Source organism: Lolium perenne, chromosome 2 (assembly GCF_019359855.2).
Source record: "Lolium perenne isolate Kyuss_39 chromosome 2, Kyuss_2.0, whole genome shotgun sequence".
NCBI classification, from domain to species: Eukaryota; Viridiplantae; Streptophyta; class Magnoliopsida; order Poales; family Poaceae; genus Lolium; species Lolium perenne.
The window spans coordinates 117290663-117305607 of NC_067245.2; the positions used below are offsets into that span (position 1 = coordinate 117290663).

Genomic DNA, 14945 nt, shown 5'->3' on the forward strand with positions numbered 1-14945 from the left:
TAGATCACATCATGGGAGAGAGAGATGAACCACATAGCTACCGGTAGAGCCCTCAGCCTCGGGGGAGAACTACTCCCTCCTCATCATAGGAGACAGCAGCGGCGATGAAGATGGCGGTGGTGTCGATGGAGATGCCTTCCGGGGGAACTTCCCCGTCCCGACGGCGTGCCGGAACAGAGACTTATGTCCTCCGAATCTTGGCTTCGCGATGGCGGCGGTTCTGGAACTTTTCTCGTATCGTGGCTTATTGGTGTCGAAGTTTTAGGTCACGAAGACTTATATAGGCGAAGAAACGGAGTCGGAAGGGGTCTGGGGGTCCCACACAGCAGGGGTCGCGCCCCCCTCTGGCCGCGCCGCCATACTGTGTGGGGGCCCTGGGCCTCCACTCTGGTCCCTCTCTGGTGTTCTGGAAGCTTCGTGGAAATATAAGATCGTGGGCCTTGATTTCGTCCAATTCCGAGAATATTTCCTAATAGGATTTCTGAACCCAAAAACAGCAGAAAACAGGAACTGACACTTCGGCATCTTGTTAATAGGTTAGTTCCGGAAAATGCATGAAATCATTATAAAGTGTGAGCAAAACATGTAGGTATTGTCATAAAACTAGCATGGAACATAAGAAATTATAGATACGTTTGAGACGTATCATTCGCCTGTTACCATCTCGCTTCTTGATCTTTTCAATTTTAAGAGACAAATTTATTAGACATATAAATGTCTAAAAAAATAGCCGTAGCATTTTCATGAAATAATATCCAGTAAAAATCAGTCCGCCGCAATGCGCGGGCATGTTTCCCATTAGTTAATAATCGTAACCACCCACGGCCTCTCACAGCGATTTGACGTTCGCCACCGTTAGATCCAGCTCTTGAACGCTCCAGATTATCCCGTAGTGACCGAAACGTTTGATGAACCAGTTCACGCCAGCGATTGGCATCGAATGGCCTAGCCCACATTACAGGGCTGCTACTCCGGTGGTTGAATTTGGCGTTCTATGGTTAGTTGGGCCGGCGTACTATGGAATCCGTCAGATAGGCCCAGGAAGTGTGACGGAGGTCCCGTCCCGAGAATTCCATGCGTCTTCTCTCCTCCATTCGCCACTCTCACCTTTCCCCTCAAGATCACGCCACAATCCCCTCTCGATCGGGGAGAACTCTGGGCGTGCAACACACTGATGTAGAAGGAAGATGTGAAGTGGAAATAGGCTGTGGGAGCGAACACTAGTGCGCCGGCAAACGCTGCATTGTCCGGCGGCGGCGCCCACCGCGACGAGAACTTGTCCGGCTGTGGCGTCCACTAGCGCACTTCCGTCCAAGACGAACTGCGGCCGCACTTCTGCGTTCTCTCAATGCCGGCTGTGCTCTTTCCCTGCATATACCAATCGCCACTAATCCGATCGGGATTAGGATCGCGGCAAGATCCGCCGGAGAAGGGCATGGAGATGCCGCCGCCGTTCCAGGAGTCAATCGCACTTTCCCATCTGCCGGTGCACCTTCTCCATGATCCGTCGCCACGTATGCATCCTCTCATCCCTTACCTGTGTAAGTATGTTGATACTTCTTCCTCTGGTTGCTATGAATCTAGGGCGGAAGAGTTATGTGTGCAGCGATCATCTGTGCTCTAGCTATGTTTATTGAACTCTTTGCTCGATTGGTTCCAGACCCTGCCTCAACAAGGGGCATACAGACGCCAATGTCTGTATGAGTGCTTGCTAGCCCAGCTGCTGTTACTACTTACGTATGGTTTTCATATCATTTGTGGGGGACCTTCTAATTGCTACAAACTCCTTTTCAGGGCTAATTTTGAATAAAGATGAGGCGGGGTGTTAAATAAAGTGTGATTACAGTCATTGAGACAACGCAAACGTAATATGCCTTTGTGCATATGTGAGGAAGCTACACCAGAACCTGCACCGGAGAAACTAGATGACGATACGATCAATTGAATCAGAATCTGCACCCGAGAAGGTAGATGGCGATATGATCAATTAAATCAATTTGGGTCGGTATGTTCTGACCTAATTATCCTATGCAGCAGAATATCGGTTTCGCTTCACTAACTGCAAATTAAACTCAAAGTCAAATAAACTTCTAGCAGTGAAAATTCAGCTGAATTCTCACGCGTGCTCCGCCTTCCTGTCTACAGCCTCCTCACGCGTGCTCTTCAATGGGGAGGAGGGTGCCAGCATCGCTCACCGGAGATGCCTTCGGCAAGGTGACCCCCTGTCACCGCTCTTGTTCATCCTCGCCATGGAGCCGCTTCCCCGCATCTTCGCCTTGGCCACCGAGGAGGGTATTCTGTCGCCTCTCGCGGGGTCCATTCGATGCTCCCTCTACGCTGACGATGTGGCCCTCTTCATCAAGCCGACCGCCGGAGAGGTTGCTGTGACAAAGGCGATTCTGAAGGTCTTCGGTGAGGTCTCTGGGCTGGTTGTCAACCTCAGCAAGAGCCAAGCCATCCCCATTCGATGCGACGGCATCAACATCGACACCATCCTGCAGCCGAGTGGCTTGCAGATCACCTCGCTGCCATGCACCTACCTGGGCATGCCTCTATCGCTGCGCCGCCTGCGTAGGATCGACATCCAACCTCTCATCGACAAGATCGCCGCTCGACTTGGACACTGGAAGGGCAAGCTTATGTCCAAGGCGGGCCGGCTCACCCTGCTTAGGGCTGTCCTTTCGGCGCTCCCGGTTTTCCTCATGACGACGCACCCCCTGTCTGCTTGGGCGGTGGCGCAAATCGACAAGCTAAGACGGGCTTGGCTTTGGGCGGCATCAGATGTTTGCAACCCTGGCCAATGCAAGGTGTCCTGGAAGCTAATCTGTCGGCCGCGTGAGGTGGGCGGCCTTGGGGTGCTTGACCTGAAACGGTTTAACAACGCCCTCCGCCTACGATGGATTTGGCTTGCGAAGACCGGGGCGAACAAGCCCTAGAAGGGCCTGTTGGAGAAGCCCTCCCCTTCCGACCAAGCCTTGTTCGCCTCGATGACTGAGGTAACCATTGGCAACGGCCGGGCAACCAGCTTCTGGTCTGACAACTGGTCCGGGGAACCACTGAGGAAGCGATGGCCCCTGCTTTACGAAGTGTCCAGGCGCAAAAACAGGACGGTGGCAGATGCCATCAACGGAGACCACTGGCTCATGGACCTCCGGGGGCGAATTTCTCTCCCCCTGCTGGCAGACTTCGTCGCACTTCGACAGGTTGTGCTAGATTGCGACATTGATCCCGACAGTGAGGACTCTTTCCGGTGGAAATCTGATGTAGCCCCGGTCACCGACGTCGCTACACCAAGACCAACAAGTCCCCCAAGTGGACCGATGACACGAGCCCGAGTCAAAGCGCTACATGATGAGGTGAACTCGCTCCTCACCACCCTTGATCTTGGTACACCTTTGGATGGATTGCTACCTCATGCCGACGTGTTATGTGTCATTAGGTACAAGGAGCATCAAGGTCACCAAGAGGAGGATACGCCATGGTCAAAGGGAGGAGAGGAGCAGCTGGACAAGAAGATGGACACGAAGATGGACATGGAGCTGGACAGGAAGTCGCCCGAAGAGCGCAAGGAAGAGAAGACGGACGGCCGGTCCAGAACCCGGTCAGACCGGCTCCCTGACCGGATCACCCGGTCCACAGCCCGGTCTGACCGGCCTCCTGACCGGACCGCCCGGTCAGCAACCGGGATTTGCGCTCGTGACATCCGGGCGCCATCCAGGGGACTTGGAGCCTCGTCCGGTCGCCGCCCGGTCCCAGGCCCGGTCTGAAACCGGACTGCCCGGTCACAGGCCCGGTCTGACCGGCCCCCTGACCGGCCTGCACGACTTAAGTTATCTTTTCGGCCCGAACTTACCTTTTCGGCCTGTGACGCCTTGTAAGACTATAAATACCCCCAGGACGCCCCTTTAGCTCTTTAGACTTGTTTTGAACTCAAACCTAACTTTGAGCTTAGTCTCCCTTGGGTATCATCCCTCTGTAATCAAGGCACCTTGGTTGTTGATTTGGAACTTGTTGAGTGAGATTCTAGTACAAGATACTCTCTCTCCCTCACCAAGCTCTTCTTCTCCAATCCCAATCTCTCCCCGGGGAATTCTACCGCGTGTCTCTTCCTCGGAGATTCTATTGGCGTGGTCCATCGAGCCACGGAGGTAAGCATCGGGTGTATCGGGTTGTGTGTGTGCGTGAGTCTCGGAGTTCCTCGTGTTCATCGCCGTGTTCTTCGTGTTCCTCGCGTTTTCCCATCTTCCCCCTTGGTTTCGAAGTCAATCCGCGAGATCGGGCCACACACGGGGTCTTAGACCTCATCATATGGTATCAGAAGCTCTTGGTTACCGCGGATTTGACCTCCCACCCACCCGATTTCGTTCCTAGAAAATTTTACAAAAAATCCCCAAAAATAGCCCCAAAGTGCCTCTTGACCGATCTGTGATTTGGTTGCGTTTTGAGTGGTTTTGGTCCGTGGATCTGGTGTTGTTGTGCTTGATCTACTATTTCCCCAACTTTTAGCCTCCAATTCCATCGTTTCCCCTCGATTTGGTCGATTTGGCTTGGTTTTCGTGAAGAACAGGAGAGAGAAATCGTGCGATCCGGTTGAGCACCGGTCAACCGGGCTACAGACCGGCCGGTCCGGTCCAGAAGCCGGTCGACCGGCCATACAACCGGCCGGGCCGGTCCACAACCCGGTCCAACCGGGCCTCCGACCGGGCGACGCAACGCCACTCCTTCGACCTCGTCTTCCGGCGATCTCCACCACCACCACCACCACCACCACCATCATCGCAGGTATAACTTGCAGGTCACCTTGTAACCCCTCTTCCTTTTGCGATCTATCCCATCGAGCATTGCTTGTTTAGTGTTGCGAGACATTGCACGTGGCCCCGCATTGTGAGGTGTGTGTGTCGCGTTGAGTAAGGCACCCAAGCAAACACTCGTGTGGCAAGATAGCAAAAGCAAGGCTAACGCTAATATAGTGCGTCAAAAAGCCCCAAAAACACAAATAGAGTGCGAGTAGCACCATACATCCATACATCCATACATCCATACGCCCATACATACAAAGTGTCCACGTGCCATCAAAGATACAAACGAGTGCAAGTGCCGCCATATACAAACGAGAAAAAGCTTTTAAGCAAAGAGAGATAGGAGAAGAGAGGCCACGTGTGAATCTTGTTGTCTCTTCCTTTGCAACCAAAGCTTTGGCTCTCCTTGTGTTAGTGTTACACCGAGCACTTATACATACACTTTTCCGCTCACTTTTGGTTGCACTAACCCCGCTTATCTCGTGTGTGTGTTCCACAACTTTTTCCGTGTTTATAGTGATCTTCACATTGACATTTGGATTTTTGGACTTTACCCACTTTTAACAACATACTCGATCTTGGATTTGTCTTTTGGCTTTCCACAACACTCGCCTAACACCATATTTGCTAGCTTTTGCGTGTGGTTTTGCGTGTGTTCCCGATACACTTGATCTTGCTTTCGGTTTGGTGGATTGCCTCAATACTATCTTACCTTGGTAAGAGTGCGAGGTAGTCTCCTTCCACTAACATACACAACATAGTTCTTGTCTTTCCATCATGGATAGGAACGGAGATACCAATAGGGATGAAGAGATCCTTCGCAACACCGAGAGGTTGGCTACTCAACACAACCTATGGACGCAACGACAAGAGTTCAAGGAGCAACTCTCCCTCTTCGAGACGCGCATCGATGAGCAATACGATGAAGTGGCTCACAACTTCTCCACCGTGAACCACGACTTGGCCCTTCTTCGTGAAGCTACGGACAACTTGAATGGCCAAATGGCGGCCAATGATGCCAACATGGAGCGGCGCATGGATAGCCTCGAGCGCGCCATCACCAACTTGGGTCGCCATCGTCGACACCGCTCTACTTCCTCTTCATCAAGCTCTTCCTCAAGGCATGAAGACCATTACTCTCATGGTGGCCTGTCGTCCCCAAGCTCTTCTTCAAGGCGTGAAGACCATCATCGACCTCATCGCTCACATGCTCGTCATGAAGACTCCCGCTCCAACTCTAGGCGTGGAGAAATACATCGCCATGCGCGTCCACATGAGCGTCCTCCACAAGCTCAAGACCTTCCACAAGATCATCACCAAGCGGATCGCCATGCCCACCATGGGCGTGATGGCCATCCCCAAGACCAAGATCCTCAAGATCCACCTCGGCGAGATCTTCGTCGCCACCCTCGCCATGACCAACGTGGACGAGGAGAGCTTCACCATGATCAAGATGAGAGACCCAACATTGAGCATCGTCCTCAACCGCGACAAGATCTTCAACCACATCCTCACCGTGAACCAAGTGAAGCAAGTGTTCAACTCCAACGCCAACCCAATGCTATGGTTGGCCGTAGAAGACCTCCTATTCCACCTCTAGCCGCAAGAGATGAAGGCGCCCCTCCTCGTAGAAGAACCTTGGAGGATGAAGAGAACATGTTTGGAAGACTAAAGTTCACCATGCCAAAGTTCAAGGGAGAAGAAGATGCCGAGGCCTACCTCTCATGGGCACTCAAGGTGGACAAGATCTTCCGCATCCACAACTACTCCGGTGCCAAGAAGGTGGCTATGGCGTCTCTCGAGTTTGAAGACTACGCCAACACTTGGTGGGAGCAAGTACTCACTCTTCGAGAAGAAAAGGGTGAACCTCCTATTGACACTTGGGAAGATATGAAGAAGGAGATGCATGCTCGCTTTGTCCCCGCACACTACATGACCGACCTCTTCAACAAGCTCCAAAAGTTGAAGCAAGGCACCAAGACCGTTGAGGAGTTCTACAAGGAGATGGAGCTCACTATGATGCGAGCCAACATCCAAGAGTCCGAGGAACAAACCATTGCCCGCTTCTTCAATGGCCTTAATTATCCTATCAAGAGGATTGTCGAGTTCCAACCCTACTCCAACATGGTTGAGTTAGTCCACCAAGCATCGAAGGCCGAGCGCCAAGTGATTGAGGACATCAAGTACTCCAAGGCCAAGTCCTATTTCTCCTCCAAGCTCGCTACATCGACTCCTCCTACTACATCAACTCCTTATGCTACAAGTGCCAAGGCCGACGCATCATCTACACCTTCCAAGAAGCCGACTATCCAAAGTCGCATGAAGCAAACGGTCTCCTCCACCGCCTCCTCTAAGGCATCCACGGGACCCTCTAGTGTCACTTGCTTCAAGTGTGGCACCCAAGGTCACAAATCATTTGACTGCAAGAACACCAAGGTCATGATCACTATGGAGAATGGTGACATCGAGACTCTTGATGAGGATGAATATGAAGCCCTTGTGCAAGCCGCCGTGGAAAGTGAAGAAGCTTATGAGCAAGAAAGTGGAGAAGATCCTCTCTTATGTGAACATGACCCAAGTCCCTCACTTGTGGTCACAAGGGTGCTAACCACACAACCTCATGATATGGAAGAACAACGGTGCAACATCTTCCAAACCCGTGCCGGAATTGGTGGCAAGTCGATCAAGGTCATCATAGATGGTGGAAGTTGCCATAACCTTGCAAGCACCGAGTTGTGTGAGAAGCTCCACCTCACTCTCCGCAAGCATCCTCACCCCTACCATATCCAATGGTTGAGTGACAAGGGCAACGTCAAGATACAACATACCGTCACCGTCAACTTCAAGATCGGCCCTTATGAGGACACCATCGAGTGTGACGTGGTACCCATGACGGTGTGCCACATGTTGCTTGGCTGCCCTTGGCAATATGACAAGAAGGCTATACATGATGGACTCTCCAACACATACACCTTCAAGGTCAACGACAAGAAGTTCGAGTTGCGCCCGATGACTCCTAGCCAAATCATCGCGGATAATGCGAAGGCTTTAGCGAGGGCACAACTCTGCACCCACCATAGTGAGATGAGAGGAGAGGGAGCGACCCACCACAAAGAGAGTGAGCGCCACAAGCCATACATGAGTGAGCCCAAGAGTGTCCTTCTAGCCACCAAGAGTGAGTGGAGAGAGCTCCAAGAGAACCCATCCACCATATTGCACTATGTGCTCATATGCAAGGGACCCGCATCGGAGACTAACGACTTAACCAACATTCCTCCGTCTTTGTTGTCTCTTTTGCAGGAATTTCAAGACGTCTTCCCCGACGAGCTCCCTCATGGACTACCACCACTCCGAGGCATAGAACACCGCATCGACCTCATACCCGGCGCTCCGCTCCCAAACCGTGCCGCTTACCGCACCAACCCCGAAGAGACCAAGGAGATCAACCGCCAAATCCAAGATCTCCTCGCCAAAGGGTACGTCCGAGAAAGCCTTAGCCCTTGTGCGGTTCCCGTGATTCTTGTGCCTAAACCGGATGAGACGCAACGGATGTGTATGGATTGTCGCCCCATCAATGCCATTACCGTCCGTTACCGCCATCCCATTCCGCGTTTAGATGATATGCTTGATGAACTTAGTGGTGCCACGATTTTCTCTAAAATCGATTTGCGTAGTGGTTACCATCAAATCCGCATGGCTATTGGTGATGAATGGAAAATGGCATTCAAGACCAAACTTGGTCTCTATGAATGGCTCGTTATGCCTTTCGGTCTTTCCAATGCTCCTTCTACTTTCATGCGCCTCATGAATCACATCTTGCGTCCTCTCATTGGCAAGAGCGTGGTTGTCTACTTCGATGATATTCTTGTTTATAGCAAAAACCTCGAGGACCATGTGCAACATGTGAGAGAAGTCTTGTGCATCTTGCGCCATGAAAAGCTTTATGCTAACCTCCCCAAGTGCACATTTGCTCAAAACAAATTGGTTTTCCTTGGTTTTGTGGTTTCCGCTAATGGGATTGAAGTTGATTCTTCCAAGGTGGAGGCCATCCATAATTGGCCTACCCCTACAAATGTTGGCCAAGTCCGAAGCTTCCATGGACTTGCCGGGTTTTACCGCCGCTTTGTCAAAGACTTTAGCACCATTGCTTGCCCTTTGAATGAGCTTACCAAAAAGAATGTTCCGTTTGTTTGGGGCAAGGCCCAACAAAATGCTTTTGATGAGTTGAAGAAACGCCTTACCGAAGCTCCACTTCTTGTTCTTCCAAATTTTGCCAAAACTTTTGAGATTGAGTGTGATGCAAGTGGGCTTGGTATCGGTGGTGTTCTTATGCAAGAGGGCAAACCCGTGGCATACTATAGCGAGAAGTTAGATGGCGCACGCCTCAACTATCCTATATATGACAAGGAGCTCTACGCTTTGGTTCGTGTTCTTGAAGTTTGGCAACACTATCTTTGGCCAAAAGAGTTTATCATTCATTCCGACCATGAGTCCTTGAAATATTTGAAAAGCCAACACAACTTGAACAAACGACATGCAAAATGGGTCGAGTTCATTGAGTCCTTCCCATATGTGATCAAATACAAGAAGGGCAAGGACAATGTTGTGGCGGATGCTCTTTCCCGCAAAAACACCCTTTTGCTAACTCGTTTGGATTTTCATGTTTTGGGACTTGAGGAGATCAAAGAACTCTATCCTTCCGATTCTTTCTTTGCACCCATTTTTGAGAAGTGCTCCGTTGAGCGAGGAGTGGATGATTTCTATTTGCATGATGGCTATTTGTTCAAAGCTAACAAGATTTGCATTCCCGAGTCTTCGCTTCGAAAATTGCTTTTGCAAGAGTCTCATGGAGGCGGTCTTATGGGCCACTTTGGCCGTGACAAGACATATGCCATGCTCTCAACCCACTACTATTGGCCAAAGATGAAGCGAGATGTGGAGCGCCTTTGCCGTCGGTGCACAACATGCTTACAAGCTAAGTCTACCTCCAACCCTTATGGTCTTTACATGCCATTGCCTATTCCTTATGCACCATGGACCGATATTAGCATGGATTTCGTCCTAGGCTTGCCTCGTACTAAGCATGGTCATGATTCCATATTTGTTGTAGTGGATAGATTCTCTAAGATGGCTCATTTCATACCTTGCCATAAGAGCGACGATGCTTCACACATTGCTTCATTGTTTTTCAGGGAAATTGTCCGCCTACATGGAGTACCGCAAACCATTGTGTCGGATCGAGACGTCAAGTTCATGAGTTATCTTTGGAAGTCGCTCATGGCAAAGTTTCGAGTGAAGCTTCTATTCTCATCATCATCGCACCCGCAAACGGACGGCCAAACGGAAGTGGTCAATCGAAGCCTCTCCACCCTCCTACGTGTTCTCGTGAAGAAAAACTTGAAGTCATGGGAGGAGTGCCTCCCTCACGCCGAGTTCGCCTACAACCGCGCCAAGCACAAGACTACATCACGAAGCCCCTTCATGGTCATCTATGGCTTCGAGCCTTACACGGCACTCGACATACTTCCGCTTCCCCTCCACGAGCGCATCAACATGGACTTCGACAAGCGCGCCGCCGCCATCAAGAAACTACATGAAGAGACAAGGGCAACCATACAAGCACATGTTCTTCGTCAAGCCAACCACATCAACGCCAAGAAGAAGGCAAGGATATTCGAAGAAGGAGACCTCGTTTGGATCCACCTCCGGAAGGAACGGTTCCCCCATGAGCGCAACTCCAAGCTCAAGCCAAGAGGAGATGGCCCCTTCAAGGTCCTCAAACGCATCAACGACAACGCTTACGTCATCGACATACCAACATCCAAGTACTTGGTGAGCAACACGTTCAACGTCTCGGACTTGTCACCCTATCATGGAGATGAGGAAGTGCAAGAGTCGAGGACGACTCTTTCCCAAGGGGGGGGGAGATGATGTAGCCCCGGTCACCGACGTCGCTACACCAAGACCAACAAGTCCCCCAAGTGGACCGATGACACGAGCCCGAGTCAAAGCGCTACATGATGAGGTGAACTCGCTCCTCACCACCCTTGATCTTGGTACACCTTTGGATGGATTGCTACCTCATGCCGACGTGTTATGTGTCATTAGGTACAAGGAGCATCAAGGTCACCAAGAGGAGGATACGCCATGGTCAAAGGGAGGAGAGGAGCAGCTGGACAAGAAGATGGACACGAAGATGGACATGGAGCTGGACAGGAAGTCGCCCGAAGAGCGCAAGGAAGAGAAGACGGACGGCCGGTCCAGAACCCGGTCAGACCGGCTCCCTGACCGGATCACCCGGTCCACAGCCCGGTCTGACCGGCCTCCTGACCGGACCGCCCGGTCAGCAACCGGGATTTGCGCTCGTGACATCCGGGCGCCATCCAGGGGACTTGGAGCCTCGTCCGGTCGCCGCCCGGTCCCAGGCCCGGTCTGAAACCGGACTGCCCGGTCACAGGCCCGGTCTGACCGGCCCCCTGACCGGCCTGCACGACTTAAGTTATCTTTTCAGCCCGAACTTACCTTTTCGGCCTGTGACGCCTTGTAAGACTATAAATACCCCCAGGACGCCCCTTTAGCTCTTTAGACTTGTTTTGAACTCAAACCTAACTTTGAGCTTAGTCTCCCTTGGGTATCATCCCTCTGTAATCAAGGCACCTTGGTTGTTGATTTGGAACTTGTTGAGTGAGATTCTAGTACAAGATACTCTCTCTCCCTCACCAAGCTCTTCTTCTCCAATCCCAATCTCTCCCCGGGGAATTCTACCGCGTGTCTCTTCCTCGGAGATTCTATTGGCGTGGTCCATCGAGCCACGGAGGTAAGCATCGGGTGTATCGGGTTGTGTGTGTGCGTGAGTCTCGGAGTTCCTCGTGTTCATCGCCGTGTTCTTCGTGTTCCTCGCGTTTTCCCATCTTCCCCCTTGGTTTCGAAGTCAATCCGCGAGATCGGGCCACACACGGGGTCTTAGACCTCATCAAAATCCGCCTCCGGGGTCTACTCCGCATCCTCCGCGTACGCGCTGCAGTTCGCCGGGATCCCGCAGTCACCTCTGCGTCATATCTGGCCGGTCTGGGCACCGCCAAAGTGCAAGTTCTTCATGTGGCTCCTTTTGCAGCGTCGGATCTTTACAGCGGATCGGCTGCTTCGCTTTGGGATGCAGAACCAGTATTTCTGCCCTCTGTGCCGGTGCAACCTCGAGACCCCTGCGCATCTCTTCGCTGAGTGTCCTTGGGCTCGTCAGGTCTGGGAGCGCACCGCCCTCCTGTTCCACTGCCCAGCCATCGGAGCTCCGGACGGCGACGACCGCGCCCTGTCCTGGGCTGTGACCACGCTCGAAGCCTCGGACAAGCGAGCAGCCTCGCTCATCATCCTGGTGGCGTGGGAGATTTGGCGCGAGAGAAATAGGCGTGTTTTCTGTAATAAAGAGTTGACTGTGTCTGGCCTCTCTCACCTCATCGCTGATGAGGCTTATAGTTGGGTGCTTGCCGGTGCGAGGCACCTTGTAAGGCGAGAGTAGGCTTGAACCTGAGGTGGGTTTAACCACCTGTGTTGTGTTGTCTGTACAGTTCCGTTCTTCTTCTATATATGAAACCAGCAGTTCTCCTGCTGAGATTCAAAAAAAAAAAATTCAGCTGAATTAAGCGCCTAGAAGGCATCAGGTACTTCCAGTAGCAATTCATGGTTTCGTAAAATTCACTTTATACATTTTCAAGAGGAGTGCCAAACCTATTGTTATATCCCTGTCTCCTATTCTTCACATGCAGTATCTTGTCGAGTTATGTGATCAACTTTGTTCTACAAAATTTATAGCATATTTTAGTCACTAGCTTAGTCCACAAATTTTTGACCTTTGTAATAGGAATATTACATATGTGACTTTGTTCCGCAAGATATATGTAGTGTATTTTGGTCATTATATTGCTAACATAACGATTACACATTTGCATGGAGAGGGAGATCAATGGACACACACCTACCTCGACGCCTCTCACGTGCCCTCCGCCCCAACCTCGCGTTCCCGCGTCGTCGAGCAAGATCTCTCCTCCACCGACCGCCTCATGGTAGATACTCCTCAATTGCTCCTCCAGCTCCTCAATATACGAGAAATTTTGTTTCTTTGTATTTTTGGGACACATCTGTGGGGCGGGGGTGATTTCTGCATGGTAATTAACTGGGCTACACCAAATCTGACATAGATGATTCAGCATTGCCTGTTCTTTCTTTCATTTATGGACGCAATAATGGTGAGGGAGTGGAAAGATGGGGTGAAAATAATTGGTGCTAACTGGACTACTCCAAATCTGACATCGATGGTTCGGCATTATCTATTTTTGATTTCATTTACGGATGTCATAATGGTCAGGGAGTGGAACGATGAAGTGAAAATAATTGGTCTACTGATGGACATAACATTTATTATCTCTGCTCCAAAATATAAGCCTTTTTAGACAGCTAAACTAACTTACTAAAAAGGCTTATATTTTGGAACGGAGGTAATAGTGTTTATCATGGCAGGTTAATGAATTTGGACGTAAGGGCTCTCCATTTTCATAGTTTTCAATTATGGTGTGTAGCATCTCCAATAATTGTCATGTTGGCAGACCGTGGAGTGTGGACCATATATATTATGACAAGGGGAGGGAAAAGAATGGAGGTATATATGGATGTGTATTACGAAAAGAGGGGGCATATATATAAAAGGTATTATTTGTTGTATAGTGTATTGTTCGAAAATGGTGTGACATTCCATCCTTGTGCATGGTTCTGTTTGTCTAGGGAAATCAAAGTTCTTGAATTCTTATTTGAAGTTGTCGTGACAACTAAATAATTGTCCAAGGTAGGGCTCGTGCTGCTTCTGCTCCATGCCGTGAGGAAATTTTTGGTTGTTTTCTGTTAGTGAGGGATCAATTGGTCTTTTCTTGTTATTCCAACTCTCACTGACATAAAATCTTTGCAGGGTTAAAGTTGAAGTTTTAGCTGATTGAAAGCAAAGACATAATATACTGTTTTACATCAAATGGATAAGCATGGTAACATTTACATTTTACTTACGATGTCTTCTCACTCCATATAGAAATAACAATTGATCTGTCTAAGGTTTTTGTACTATGCAGGTATACAGTTTTACAAAATCTAATGTGGGCGATATGTCTCTATTTATTGTTCAAGTCATCTTGTAGGTTAAAGCATGCATAGGTTCTGATTTAATTCGCAATTCTAAAACGGTTGTAGGTTGTAGCATGAGCTCCTTTATTTGATGGTCCTGCAATTTCTCTATATGTTCATATCACCAGAATATAAGTTAACTAGACATCAAGTGTGTTAGGGCATAACTCCATATATTGGATTTTTTTTCATGCTCTTACTATGAGGTCATTGCTAGGACTCACCACTGGTTTCTTATATCTCAGGACATGTAGGTTAAACTTCTTATTTTTCTTGTATTTAGTGAAATTGTCGAATCTTTTGAAAATAATCTTAATCTTGAAATACCTTGGCCACTTGTCCTTGAAGTTTTAAAGCTAATGATCTATTTGAAAACTGACAAAATATTTCAAACAGTTTTAAATGTTTGATTACTCATTGTTATAGCCTTACATGGTTGCACATAGTTGTGTTGCACATAGTTGCTTCTTGCTGGTCAAATATTTTTCAATTGGTAGTTACAGGCTTAGGCCAATATTCCTTGTCTATCTTTTTTGCTGAGGTGTTAATTACATACTATTTTTGCATGTTTGGACTGCTTTCATCTTGATTATTGTAAGCCAGCATGAATATCCCTACATTAGAGTCAAATGGAGAATCCTTTTTTGGGGGGTTCATATCTCTTCTAATATAAACGTGCATATCACATCGCTTATTTGAACTATTATATCACCACAGATGGCACATCTCTTTGAATATGAACGTACATATGTCCATCTTTAGATACATAGATAGGTCCTTTTTTTATTCAACTCAAGATAGTTCACTCACTAATTGTTGCCTATTGCTCTACAAAGCTAGCGACAAGCCCTGCTCTGATTATCATCTACCTAACTATTTCATAGATGTACAGGGGAACCCTTGGGAAGTCTGAACATGCATGCAACGTTGCATAGAGGTAAAAACAAATACTTCGAAAATAGTTGATGGAGCAGTTGAATT

General features: G+C 49.4%; 1 protein-coding gene across 1 annotated transcript; it reads left to right on the forward strand.

Annotated features, from left to right (window-relative positions):
• The first annotated feature begins 2987 nt into the window (after positions 1–2987).
• Positions 2988–12315, forward strand: LOC139835578 (uncharacterized). Its single transcript, XM_071825443.1, has 2 exons — positions 2988–3263; positions 11959–12315. The coding sequence occupies exons 1-2, from the start codon at positions 2988–2990 to the stop codon at positions 12313–12315; spliced, it is 633 nt and encodes a 210-aa protein (XP_071681544.1).
• The last annotated feature ends 2630 nt before the right edge of the window (positions 12316–14945 follow it).